Source organism: Lissotriton vulgaris, chromosome 7, assembly GCF_964263255.1.
Source record: "Lissotriton vulgaris chromosome 7, aLisVul1.2, whole genome shotgun sequence".
Taxonomy (NCBI): Eukaryota; Metazoa; Chordata; class Amphibia; order Caudata; family Salamandridae; genus Lissotriton; species Lissotriton vulgaris.
Window position 1 is genome coordinate 1,289,760,950 of NC_141695.1, and position 14,476 is coordinate 1,289,775,425.

A 14,476-nucleotide genomic window follows, 5' to 3' on the forward strand; every position below is an offset into this window, starting at 1 on the left:
CCGCCCCTCCCCCCACAAACCAACCCCACAACAACAAAAACATCCTGACAAGGCTCCCCCATGAAAGGAACATCAGGAGGAAACAAGAGTTCGTCAGTGGAGTCCCAAGGGCTGGGGGCATGGACTTACTCCCACCAGCCACCCAGATCCTGATACAGGACAATATACACGGGGAACGTGTCACTACATTACCCATCAGCGTCCTGTAGACGGGTCCCTCCACCGCCAGCCAGTAACTTGCAGAGGGAAAATGTCCGGCCACATTGCTCAGGTCCCTCCGGGTGCCTCGGTAACCTTCGCCACTGAGGCCACCGCTGCATCCCGTTCTTGCAGACTGACGGACAGGTCTGGGCCTGAGGGCTTCGATGGTTTGCCCACGGTGTGCCATTCCGCGGAGCGACGACGAGTCCTCGGAGGGGGCGATGAGGACTCAGCAGCAGGGTCTGCGCTCTCCATTCCCAGCAGCTCACGGGCGACTTCCACAGAACGCACCTGGACCAGCTTCCCCTTCCATCGAAAGACCAGCCGAAAGGGGAGCCCCCAGGAGTAGGGGACGCCTTGTTCCCTCAGGAAGGCAGTGACTGGGCGGAAGCCCCTCCGCTTGGCCAAGGTGGAGGCTGCCAAGTCCTGGTAGAGCACCGGGCGATGATCACGGAACATGAGGGGGTTGTGCTCACGGGCTTTTTTCAAGATCCTTTCTTTGAGCTGAAAGTCGTGTACGCACACTAGGATATCCGGGGGAGGTGCGTTGGCTCCACGCGGCAGGCCGACCCTGTGGACTCTGTCTAGCTGAATCTCGCGTAGATCTTCGTCCTGCAGGGCGTGGCGGAACAGGCCATCGACATACTCTCGCAAGTCCGACCCCTCGCCTTTCCAAGGGACCGCGCGGATACGAATGTTATTGCGCCGGGATCTATTCTCTAAATCCTCAGCGTGGGTCTGCAGGTCGAGATTCTGCTCAGTAAGGCGGAGCACATCCTGTTGGAGCCTGTGGATGTCCCCGGCCGTCTCCAAGTCGTGGTCCTCGAGGGTTGCCACCCTATCCCCAATGGCGTCGACGTCTCTTCGGACCTCCTTGAGATCCGAGGCCAGTTGCGACCGCAGCTCTTGAATGTCCTCCTTAATGGCTGCGAAAAGTTCTCGCATGAAGGCTTTGGTGGCCGGAGCCTCGCTCTCCTCTGGCGCCGCCGCCTTGTCCGTCACCGCAGGTGCCCTCAGCGGCGAGCCCCTCTTCGCGCCCTCCTTCAGGGCCTTCTCCTTCTCCTTGTCCTTCTTAGTCCTGTTGGCTGCCATGGCAACGCTGTCCCCCCTCACACCAAAGCGGCGCCCTCTTTTTTCAACTTCGGGGCCAAGAGGGCCGCGTTCGCTGGGCACTCGCTGCCACGCACCACGGGGCGTTCTCCAGGTGCGGGGTCGCTGGCTGCGCTGTCCAGGGCAAGGGCTCACCACCGGAGGCCCCCGGCCAGGCTCACCCTGGTTGCTGCTCCGTAGGCTGAAGGGCCGGTCAGTGGAATCCAGAACCGGGCACAGGTGCAGGGGGGGGGGGGCGCCGTCCCCAGCCCCTGCGCGCCGCTTTCGCGCTCTCACCACCGCCGGCCCGGGCGAGGGGGGGGGAGAGGGGGCGCAAGATGGCGCCGTGCGGCAATCCTCGCAGCGCGACACAGGCCAGGCCGCGCAACCCCCAGGGCACCCCCAACCAGACCCCGGCCTCACCGCTCCTCAGTGATGGGAGGACTCCTTCTACCAGTGCGTGCACCCAGGCCTGAGCGCGATGCAGATGGTCTCCGGCGGCACCCGGGTGGCGCGGGGGCCGAATCCGCCTCTGTCGACCACACGCCGCTGGGCACCTCCGCTGGGCACTAGGGCTGCCTCCTCCGCTCGCCGACTGCGGCGGTCCTCCGCCGCGAAGCGGCGCAACAACAATGGTGCCCGCCGCGAAACACCGCCAGGGTAGGCCTCCGAGCCGGGACCCACAGTGATCGCCCGCCGGCGACGTGCACCACGCACTCCGGGCACTGCCCCCGGTCTCGCTGCCGCAAGGCGCCGCTTCCGCGGGACCAGGGGGCTGGAAACTTCACCGGCGGCCGCCTGGCTGTGTCTGGATGGCCTGAGGCGGCTTCTGGGCAAAAGCAGGACCCCCTGCAAGGCTTAAAACAACGCAGTTAGGGAAACGGCGGCAGAGGGACCGAGAAAGACGTCTCACTCCGCCGCCATCTTGGCCACGCCTCTTTTTTTAACTTAGAGTGAGAAGACCAGTTTTAGGGTCTTTTAGAATAGTCTTTTGTTTAGGATCTGGTGTAAAAAAAGCTCTTTTGATGGAGGTTGGTCTTTCTGCGCCGACTTTTTGGGGACGGCCACCTTACGTGGCATCGACTCCGGAACGGTTTTGCTGTCCTTTGGCTTGGAACCGTGATGCTTTACAGTCTCTGTGCTTGTCTGTGGAACCTGTAGTTCCGAAGCTTTTTTCGGCTCCGAAGGGTGTGTTTCTGAACTTTTTAGGGAGCGGCTTTTTGCTCGCCTCTGTTTTTTTCGGAGTCGAAGGGTCGGTGTTTGTTGGTTTTGGTGCCAAGTGCTTGGATGTGGAGGCAGCATTCGGCGCGGAGGAGGAGGGCGGTTTCTTTTTCGGTGCCAGTGAATGAGTTTCGGTACTGATGGCATACTAACTCGCGCCCGAGTGGCCTGAAGGCTTGATAGGCTTCTTCACCGAGCCCGAGGGTGGGGCATGGGAAGCAGTCTCTCGGTGTGCACCTGGGCCCAAAGGTGAAGGTGTGACCGAAGCCTTTTTGGATGGTGTATGGAGGGGGTCGGGTCGACGTTTTTACTTACGACCCACTGCGCCGGAGTGAGGTCTTCGATGTCGGAGTCCTCTGCTTCGGAGGTGCTGTGTTCTTCGACTCACTCCTGTTCTGGTACGTTGACACCCTCTTGGAAGATGTCGTCAGGAATGGATGTCGACAAGCGAGCCATTGTCCGAATGGTCTTCTTGGCGCTGAAAGAGGCACAAGCTGCACAGTCTCTGGCCTCATGCTCCAGTGAAAGGCAGAGGTTACACACCTAATGCAGATCAGTGTGGGTAAACTTCGACCCACATAGAGGACACTTCTTGAATGGAGTCCTTTCCATGAGCCAGATGCTAAGGCCCAGGTAGGCCCAAAGGCCCTCTTCTTGGCGCTGAAAGAGGCACAAGCTGCACAGTCTCTGGCCTCATGCTCCAGTGAAAGGCAGAGGTTACACACCTCGTGCAGCTCAGTGTGGGGAATCTTCGACCCACATCGAGGACACTTCTTGAATGAGTCCTTTCCATGAGCCAGATGCTAAGGCCCAGGAAGGCCCAAAGGCCCTCGTCGACGATCAGAATAGAGGACCTAGACGTTGGAGAGATGTGCGATGACTGGGGTTCGCGATCGAAAACAATACCATAGAATGGATGAAGGATTGCGCATCGAAAGTTGTATCGGTTACGGCACCGAACTGGAGCGTGATAAACACATCCGAGCCCGATGGCGAAAAAAAACAATCTGAAGATGGAGCCGATGCCCATGCGCACGATAATCCAAAGGAGGAGTCACCTATCTCGTGACTTCCACAGACTTTTCCAAGACAAAAACAAGTGCAAACATCTGGGCCAAACACCAGATGGCGATCTATGCATAGTGTGGGATCTGCTGCTCATCTGCCTCGAACATACATGTTTACATTTTACACATTTTAATTTAGATATAAACTCTAAGAAAATACTACATAATAAACCATATAAAATTACTACTTACAACTCCAAAACTAACTAAATTCAGGGAAAGTACTGAATAATAAACCATAAATTAAATAACTATTCCTAACCCCAAAATCAACAAGACTAAGGACAAGTGTTGGATAATAAACCATAATAAATTACTATTCCAACTCAAAAACCAACTAAGCTCAGGGAAAGTGCTGGATAATAAACCATGAAAAATTACTATTCCAACTCAAATACCAACTAAACTCAGGGAAAGTGCTGGATAATAAACCAGAAGAAATTACTATTCCAACTCAAAAACCAACTAAACTCAGGGAAAGTGCTGGATAATAAACCATGAAAAATTACTATTCCAACTCAAATACCAACTAAACTCAGGGAAAGTGCTGGATAATAAACCATAAGAAATTACTATTCCAACTCCAAAACCAACTAAGCTCAGGGAAAGTGCTGGATAACAAACCATAAAATATCACTATTCCAAAACCAACAACACTCAGGGAAAATGCGAAATAATGTAAACATTTTAAATATATAAAAACATTAACAAAATTCAAAACTATGAAACAAAATTATAGGATTTTTTTTTGCTAAATTATACATTTAACAAAAACATTTTCAAGGATGTAAAAAATAATTTCCAAACAAATTACAATTTTTTTTTTAAATTGATCATAAAATTTTGATATAACCCTTTACAAAAATAGTTTTAATTAATATTAAATTCTAAATTTCTGTTACATTTTAAAGAAATGTACAATTCTAAATGTTCAAAATAAACGAAAAAAATTACTAATACTCAAAACATTTGAATAACAAAAACAATAAAAAATAAATAAATATAAAAATAATTTTCCTACAATATATTTAAATATTTCTTTACATTAAAAAATATGTAAGATATTTCATACAATTTACAATAAAATATGTGCGCCCCCCAAAAAACTTCAACATTAAAAAAATTCAAATTTGACATTAAAAATTTAGAATTTAATATTTTTTTTAATTAAAATTTGTTAAACCAACTTTCTTAAATTACACCCCACCCTTATCCCCTATAAACCGCGACATCCAGCTCTTATATTTTACATAAAATTAAAAAAATAAAAATGTAAACAAATATTTTTAAAATACTCCCCACCCTTATCCTCCTAAAAATACATGAAAATACAATACACATTTTAACATTGAAAAATAAATGTAAACATATAAAATAACTACCAAAATAATAAAAAATAAAACAAAAACAAAATTGTCAATATTATTTAGAATATTTTTGCAATCGATATTTTTAAAATCGACATTTCTAAATGACCAAAAAAAAACCAATATTTTTAACAACGATAAAACTTACCTAAATATTTTACACCATTGATATTCTTGAATCAACCTTCATGCAAATCGAGTATACTACTTTTCTTCTCCTTGCTTACAGCTCGATCATGACCCTCCAAAGATGGAAAGGTAAAATAATAACAATATTTTAGGAGTGGACGTCAAAAATACAGAGAGTTAGGACCAATGCCCACGTTGTAGCCTGACAGAAATCAAGGACAGGTGTGCCAATGCTGTGGTAGCGGACTTAGCCCTTCTGAAATGCACTCACAGATATTTTGGGGGCTGCTTCTTGGCCAATATATAGCAGACCTTAATGCAGAGTACTATCCACCTTGACAGGGTCCTCTTTTGTATAGCCTTCAAAGTCCTTGCTCCTGAAAACCCACAGGAAGTTGATCATCTACTCGATTGCCTTTGAAACACTCAATGTAAAAACTCAAAGCTCTTTTGAGGTCCAACCCAATGAGCTTCTATTCTTCTTTCAAGAGGAGTGGGGGCACAAAGAACTCTGATAGAGTGACCGACTGCCCAACATGGTAAAGTCACAACTTTTAGTAAGAATGTCGTCTGAGTGGCCACCAACACCTGTTCAGAAAAACATGTTGTACGCTGGTAGCACCGAAAGTACCTGATGTTCACTTTTGCAACAAGTTCCCTTAATCACCATGAGGAACACAGTCTTTAAGGTCAGGAGACACAGTCAAGACCAACTTAAGTTTACCCTGTGGCATCTCAAATGGTTTGGGAGTGAACATGTGTATCAAACATTCAATAAACCGCATCAGAACAGGTGATTTAAATAAGGATTACTGATCCAGCAAGCGTAAAATGGCTAAAAAATCCAGCAATTAAGCTTTTCCGGTGCTCACTGCATGGTCTTGCTGGGCTAAAAGCAAAACAAACAAAAGAACGTCCGGCAGCTTTGTCTGCAAGAGGTCAGTGTCCCAGGCACCAAACCATGTTACAAATTTGACCCAGCACACTGAATGAATTGATTTCATGGGGGGGATCTGGCGGCAAGGATAGCATCCACAACTTCAAATGGTACATCAAAAGTAGTCAATTGCTGGTGCTCAATCTCCATGCATGGAGGTGTACATTACTGAGATTTGGGTGAAACAGGATGTCCTGCCAAAGTGGTAGCCAGATTGAATTATAGATGGTCATGCTGATGAGTTTAGGGTGCCAAACTCTCCTGGCCATCTTGGGACACTAGGACAACCTGTGCCATGTCGGTCCTGATCATCTTCGGAATTCGAGGCAGAGAGGTAGTGGCGGAAATACATACCGGGGTCCCTTGTTTCATCCTAGTCATAATGCATTTTCTAACTGTGGTCTTGTGGAAACTTAGGTGTCCAAAACTGTTGACACTATGCATGCAACATTGGTAAAAAGATCTAGCCAGGACTCTTCCCATTGGTCAAATACACTCTGCGCAACATAGGGATGTCTACTCAGTTTATCTACTCAGGGTGTCAAGGATCTCCAGAAACAAATCTTCCTCTCCGCGGACCGGTCCCAGGACCCCCACACCACCCTGCGTGTTGCAGCATATGGTGGTGGTGTTATTGCTGAGAACCGGCACCAGCCTCCGTTAGATGGACGGCAGGAAGGCCTTCAAGGCCTATCAAACGGTCTGTAAGTTAATGTGAACCCGGCCCCCTACTTGAGACCAGGGGTCTCTGGTCTGCACTCCCTGCTCCAACCTAGTAGCGATGTGTCCATTACCATTGTTAGCTCTGGGTGGGGATGGGGCAGCGGCCTACAGCAGGGCACACTGTAATGAGTCAGACAGCGCTGCATGTTGTGGGCCATCTCCACGAACACCCAAATGAAATTGGAAGTGTGGCCTAATTGCTCGCATGTGCCAAGGAGAATGTACAAAGCTAAGGGGCCAACAGTACTCTGTGTCACCCTCACCAGGATCAGGGAGTGAGCCTGAAACATCAGGCTCATAGCCCACATCCTGAACATGTTGCTATAGAGGATAAACTTTAAATTTCAACATGTCCAGAAAGGCTCAGATGAATGGAAGTCTCTGATGGAATCAGGTGGGACTTTGGCTCGTTTATGGTAAACGCAAACACGGTTAGGAGTACTGCTGTCCAGAGGTGGCCTATGACTGACTGAAGCCAGCCTGCCTTCAGCAGGCAGTCATTGAGGTACGGGAATACAGAATCTCCCGACCTCCAAAGACGGGCTGCGACAAACATGACTTTTCTGAACACCCTAAGAATGCTGGTCCGGTCGAAGGGGAGCATAGCAAGTAGGAAATTCTGCTGGCCCATCCTAAATTTCAGGTAACGCCTGTGGGCCTGCAGGAAGGGTATATGAAAATACGTGAAAAAACACCATGCAGTCTCCGGGGCCAGCAGCAGTAAGGATCTGAGCCAATGTGTGTATTTTGGAATTGCCCTTTCAACAGGCATACCTAGGGGTCGATTCCGATTTGGGAAAAACCGCTCCGAATAGCCGTTCGGAGCGTTTTTCCCTTCCGAATCGTACCCTGCAATGTCCCCCGTATGTACGACGAAGTACGATTCGTACCAGGAGCTGGACTACGTACGAATCGTACAGAGACTGTACGAATCAAATCCCCGTACGAATCTCCCTCGGAACCCACTGTATGTGACATCTGTAATGGTTCGGGGCTGGTTTTTCCGACCCAGCAAGTACGATTTGTGTCAGGTACGCACCGTACGACCCTTTTTCTATGGGAGCTGAAAACAGCCGTAAAAGCAGAGTTAGCCCCGAAACAGGTACGGTACGAATCCCCCCCCGGGTACTGTGCGTACCCCTGCGATCATGGGGTATACGCACCATACCCCTGCGAACATGGGGTGTACGGACCGTGCCCCATGTTCGCTGGGTGTATGGTGCGTACACCCAGCGATCGCAGGGGTACGGTGCATAAACCCCATGATCACAGGGGTACGCACCATACCCTGCGATCATGGGGTGTACAGACCGTACACTGTGTATGTGATTGTGTGCTTTTCCGTATGAATCGCCCTTACCTGACGTGGACCGTACAATTCATGTCCTCATACCCCTTGGCTTCAACAAGGTTGCCATCAGAGTATCTGTGTGGGCGTTCTTAAATGAGCGCAAAGGTTGAGATGTTGCAGACCCTGGTTGTAGAAACTCTTTCAAAACAATGTATTTAGTTTCAATAATGCACAGCTATAATTCTGGTACCTTGACTGCCCTCCGATGCCCCCATTGCAAAAGACACACTTTCTTTCGTTGGTAGGACATGTGGTGAGTCAAGCTCTGTACTAGGGGAGGTGTCAAGCCACCTGTGTTTTCTAAATCAAAGTTTAAGGCAACATCAGTATAATGGGGGGGAGCCATCCCTTTCACCATCATCAACTTCAATATCCTGCGTTGCACCCTGCTCTGGCACAAGATCAGGGTAAAAACCAAAAATGTATGGATCCTGTGCTGAGAGCTAAAACTAGGTATAGGTACAAGTTTTGAGTCAGGCAGCAGACAACTGTTTACGCTTTTCTAAATTTCATACCGCAAGGAGGTTTAACTCAACCCTAAAACATTTCGGAATTCAACATGAGTGTCGGCACTGGATCAACTGGCTCTTTGGCAACGGCATAAGAGAAGCGGGATTTGGTATGGATCTCTAAGCTTGAATGGAAGTCTGTACCAGAGTCAGTATGGGAGCCAGGAAATAGGTTCTAGTGAACAGATGATGCCACAGAGGGACCCATCAGCGGAAATATCAAACTGGAGGCCCCTGCATTTCTGTGTAGCCCAAAGGCACTCCAGAGGTAGCTGCAGCACACTGAAAATTTGCAGAATGGTCTTTATGCAGACCTTGATCTGCAGCAGGGTTGATGGCAGTCCAGCGAACTCGGGGGCATTGGGACTAAGAAATCAGTTCCATGGAATGTCACCTCAAATGTGCACAACTTACATTTTAGCGCCCTCGCATGCCTTCTCTTTCGAGTCAAAGTGGCAGGATGGGTTTGAGCCTGTCTTCGGTTCCCTATTCTTACGCTTGGACTTATTTGAGGATTTCGAGCGGGAAGCAGCGTAATTATAGAACCAGCCCTGTAACCAAGACCAGGAATGGGTCCGCAACTTGGAGCAAGAGCAGCATCCGCATAAAGATTGTAACTTATTTTTGTGTTCAGAGACATTTAACTTTACCACCCAGCCTCAGATCACCTTTGGGCGCTTTTGAGCACATTTATTACACAACAGAGTCATGGCGGCAGCCCAGGTACCAAAGGCACACTTTGTGCAAAACTAGGATTAATATCCGTTTCCTGCAGTAGCAGCATGGCTTGAATCCTGTCATTTTTGGTGGGGACATCTTTACCTAGAACAGTGTGAAAACATTTCGGAGTCGCTAAAGTATGACAACTTTGGGAGAAGAGAATCCAGATTGATAAGAAAATATAAGGGTGACGCTTATATACAGCTCTGCTCAGTAATTTTCAGGGCAGTGTGGAGTCAGCAAGGATCAGCACACCACCACCTGATGGCATGCGGGAGCACTTCACACAATTCTCTAGCTTAAGTCTGGCACCTGGGCAATCGGTGATTAGAAGTATCTATCAGAACATATAAATAAAGTTAATTAAAAAATCACCATTCTGCGTTGCAAGTATCCTATAAAGCACACTCTAGGAACCAGTAGCCAGGATATAAAATTTGATAAGGATGGAGAATCGGAGATGAAACATTAGAAAATAACTATTTGCCCAAAGGTTTGTGATCACTGGGAACAGCTTTCCAGTGGAAATAACTGAGATGGAATCTGTACATACCCCTCCAGGATTTTGTGAGTCACTAAAACAGCCACACAAAAAAGATTCTTTTGTAAAAAAACGTTTTCATTTTTTATAAAAGCCCCCTACATCCCTACTTTTGCACACCTACGTTTATTAATGCCTGCCATGGTGTTGGGCACAAAAAAGGGAAGGTGACAGGAGAGCTGTTGGCTTCTCCTCTCCTCCCTGCTGAGCGCAATAATTAAAGGCAGTGATTCTGAAAATCGGCTCAGAGATATGGCCTGCCTGCCTCACAGAACATCAGACGTGCTATTTTGGCCCAAAAAAGAAACAATTAACATCAACCTGCCACAATGCAGCAGACTGCCCTATCCCTCATAATATATAGCTCTTCTGTCTGGATTAGTAAATTAGAAGATACAAAAGTAATTTTTGGGGGTAAGAAAGCACCACAAGAAGCCCCTCGCCAGAGAATGCAGGAGGTCTTCTTTCCTGAAGAAATGTTTCAATAACTTGAGCAAAAAATGTAAGAAAGTTTCAAGATTATGGGTCACATTCACGAATGGTATTGTGGCAGTAAATGTAAGGTTATGGCCGAAGATACCTCATGTATGCTTACCAGCACTTGACAAACTATTCCTGGCAAGCATAAATGCATTTACTACTGCAGACTTCTTGATCACGAGTGCGGAGAAATCCACAGTAGTATATTCTCTTCAAAGGGTAGGAAGTGGGAATTAGAAGGCATGGATAGTCTTGTAAGTTAGAGAAAGCCCACAAACGTGCTCTTTTGTGAGCATTGACAAACTAAGGGCCACATGTATCAAGCCTTTTTGAGGTCGCAAAGGGTCCGATTCGCAGAATCTGCCCGTTTGTAAATGCAAAAAGGCAGTCGATCTGTATGAAAGGCTTTGTATTCGCATTTTAGGTAATCGCAATTTTTTGCGATTACCTAAAATGCAAATGTAAATAGGGAATCGCAATTTGCAAATCCCTAATGCACATGTAAGAAGCCTTTCCTAAATGCGAACTGTGCATTTAGGAAACGTTAATTACCATCAACTGCAAGTTGGTGGTAATCATGTGCAAATTTCGAAAAATGCACAACAACGCATTTCTCAAAGTGCCATGTTGTGCACACATGCTCCTAGGGCATGTGTGCGCTTTACATGAGTACAATTAAAATCCTTTGAGTGGGTGTTGGGGGGTTTTCTTTTAGGATGATTTAGAAAAGCAGATGAAGATCGCTCGTTTATCTGGATCAACTCCGGCAATATGCCGGATCCCCATATGCGACCTTATCGCAGACGCCGCCCGACCCTTGGGTTGTGGACTGAATGGCTGTGTATAGAAGGTGTTTCCTCACGGGGGATCTGTTGTTTTTCTTTTCCATTGAAGTTGTGTCGCTGATCTATCATGTAACTTTGGCTAATTCCTGCAATAAAAATATATTTAAAAAAAAAATGAGTACAATTAAAATCTTAGGGGTGGTTTGGTGGAGCTTTAGGACCCCGGGCACCCTTTGCTTGCATTTGCTAATTTGCGGTTACCAATTAGATAATCACAAATTAGCTAATGCATAACCATTCGCACCTATTGGCCTTTCGGCCCACAGGAACAAATGGAGTAATTACCTATAAGCAATTAGCTGTTTACTGAATCGGTATAAGGTAATATTAAGGATTCACCAAATCTTTGGCGATTCCTACATGCAAAGCATTTTGCGATTCCCTAAATCTCGAGTTGAGAATCGCAAAATGCTCTTTTGATACATCTGGCCCTAAAATACGACACCACCGTAGAAATGGTCAGAAAGTTACTACAGCCAAAGACAGAAGAAACTCCACCTCCAGGATGGAAAGGGGATTACATTACCCCTAATTCTGTTGCGGGCATATGGGAAAGGTGTTCTCCACAAGGGAGAAAAATATTTTCCCTGCAGAGAGAAGACCGTAAAATAAACCAAGCATACATTTGCTCAGGGAGGCTTTCATTTCTCCAGGCAGATATCTATGTTATGTAGATTTAAGCACAGCTGGAACAGAAGCCCAGGGAATGGATCATATGAAATTCCCAGAAGAATACCTGGAAAACAGCTTTTCAAACAAACTTCTGGGAATGTTTGTGAAAAGGTAAAAAAAAAAAGGTCAAGTCGCGATATAATACTCCACCAGTATTGTTACAATTGCTTTTGTGAATATATCCCTTTGAAAATTAAACTTTACTGCATCTGTGGTGTTTATGTGTATATGTATTCTTCTGTACAATAGTTATGCAATAGAAACGCTTCACAAGTGCAGCTAAAACACTTTTAGGAAGACAAATGCAGCCTTGTGTAATAGGAATTTGACAAGATACAGAGTTTTGTTTATAGAAACCACAAAACTTGAGTCTTAAACTGTTAATCAAGGGTTAAATCCATTTCAGTATGGAGCTGCAAAAAGCCCTTGTGTGTAACAACCAGGTTAGCAGGAAACAATCAGATGGTCCTCCCCTCCAGTGTACTGTCGCAAGGATATAAACTAGTGAATGCAGAAACGAAAGTACTGCACAACTGCTACGAAAAAAAACTATTTTGTGCTGAAACAAATCTAATTTTGGCCCAGAAAATGTGTTAATCCATGCCAAAATATCCTTGGTGGTCTGCATCAAGATCAAAATGAGTTCTGGTAGGTACAGGGAAGAATTGGAACTGAGAAACAATAGCAAATACAGACTTAAATGTGAAGACTCTGAGAAAAGCAAGACGTGGGAGGGAGAAATGCATTTTGACACCTTGAACAGCAGTTCAGTTCTATCTTTCTGTCTTACCTGGTGGAAATCATCAGACCGTCACACATTTAATTCTGGTACAAATTTCATGGCAAGGTGCAATGTCTTGGGTATTATTTGACACTATCCTAATCTTCAATATTTTTTATTTAAACTAGTTCTTGTTGAGTTTGTGGCAATCCAGTCTACAACAACCATATTGTATGTTGTGGCCAGAACTCATCAGATACTGCATAAACTTTCTCCCTTATATTCTCTGATTTGCCACATGACCGGTCATGATGGACTTTCATCAGCCACTCAACATCACTAGAACTAATTGAAGTCTTCCTCGGTTTCCCAGGAAGAGAAGGATTTTGCTAACAGAACCATACCGAGGTTGCAATCACGAAAAGGTCTAGGCCGATGCTCCAGTGTCGATTCAGAAAAGGGGGTGGTGATGAACTGAGTGTCTGAATTAAGCAGACCACTCTTACCCAGTCCAAAGATCAGGGCTTGATCCATCACCGTTTTTCAGCTCACTGCACCATCCCAGCTCAGAACTTGGCTATATGCAAATTAGTCTGATGCACTGGGCCAGGGTCAGACTGAATTGCATATAGCCAGGTTCTGAGCTGGGTTGGTGCAGTGAGATAAATAACGGTGATGGATTAAGCCCTGATCTTTGGACTGGGTAAGAGTGGTCTGCTTAATTTAGACACTCTGTTCATCACCACCCCCCTTTTCTGAATCGTTTTTGGCCACTATAGGTGTGGCAGGGTATACTCAGACATGAGTCCCTTTCTCACTGCACCATCAGGATTCAAGCAAGCCGGGCCGAAGACGGCTGAAATGCCAGAAACCGGTCCCCGGTAGCTTGTCTCCTTTCTGGTGAAGAATTGGCTTGGTAGTTTAGTCTGCCCTGTTCCCATGATGCACTAGGCCAGGGTCAGACTGATTTGCATATAGCCAGGTTCTGAGCTGGGTTGGTGCAGTGAGATAAATAACGGTGATGGATCAAGCCCTGATCTTTGGACTGGGTAAGAGTGGTCTGCTTAATTTAGACACTCTGTTCATCACCACCCCCCTTTTCTGAATCGATGCTCCAGTGTCTGCAGCCCAGTGTGAGTGAAAGAGAAGAAAAATCACTCTACCTTCTTCTTGTGGGAAACCAGATCCAAGATGTACTCTGCCGGTGGGCCGCACTCCGAGGTGGAAGTGAAAGCAGGATCCCAGGAGGCACTCCCTTCATTATGCTATGTGTAAAGAGAAAACAGATCATTTCAGTAACAATACAGGCATACAAAAATAAAAGCTTGTATCAAAAAGGAGACAATAGACCACTCACCAGGGTCGGACTGGACTATAGGGCAACCAGGCAGTGCCAACAGGCTGATGTGACAAGTCAGAGGATGGGCCGTTTTTTGGCTTTTAAGGGCCTGTTTTATGGTCTGTTGGGGCAGTTTTTTATGGTTGATTTCCCTTCAATTAATACAAACATTGCCTGCAGCTAGCTTAAATCCATGAACCTTTCCAGATCTTACAAAAATACTTATGAAGAGTTTTTTAAAAAGGTCAAAATGTCCCCAATTTGCAAATATGGGTAACTTTTTTAGCTACCTAATTAACGAGGGCCACTTTTATTAAGGTGCTCGTGCCTGTTTTCTGTCCCAGTCCGACCGTGCCACTCGCCCACAAGCCTTTCCCTATATTTGCATGAGTACAAAGAGCACAATGGATATACAGGCAAGAACATTGACTCCAGAAATGAGCTACACCATTGAATACTAACATGCATGCAATCTTCAAATATTTAAAATATGCAGGGTTGGACAGACTGGGGTTGTGGGGACTCTATTTAGACATTCCACCAAGGTACTGCTACTGGGTTAAC

At 46.3% G+C, this 14,476-nt stretch overlaps 1 protein-coding gene across 7 annotated transcripts in view; it reads right to left on the reverse strand.

Moving 5' to 3' along the window:
* The window catches only part of TEP1 (telomerase associated protein 1), a 1,080,103-nt gene that overhangs the window by 775,166 nt on the left and 290,461 nt on the right, over window positions 1–14,476 (reverse strand). For all 7 annotated transcript variants that reach the window (XM_086931874.1, XM_086931872.1, XM_086931869.1 and 4 more), the window contains one exon: window positions 13,737–13,838. In XM_086931874.1, coding sequence (XP_086788000.1) covers window positions 13,737–13,838 — 102 coding nt within the window. The remainder of the gene's footprint in view (window positions 1–13,736; window positions 13,839–14,476) is intronic.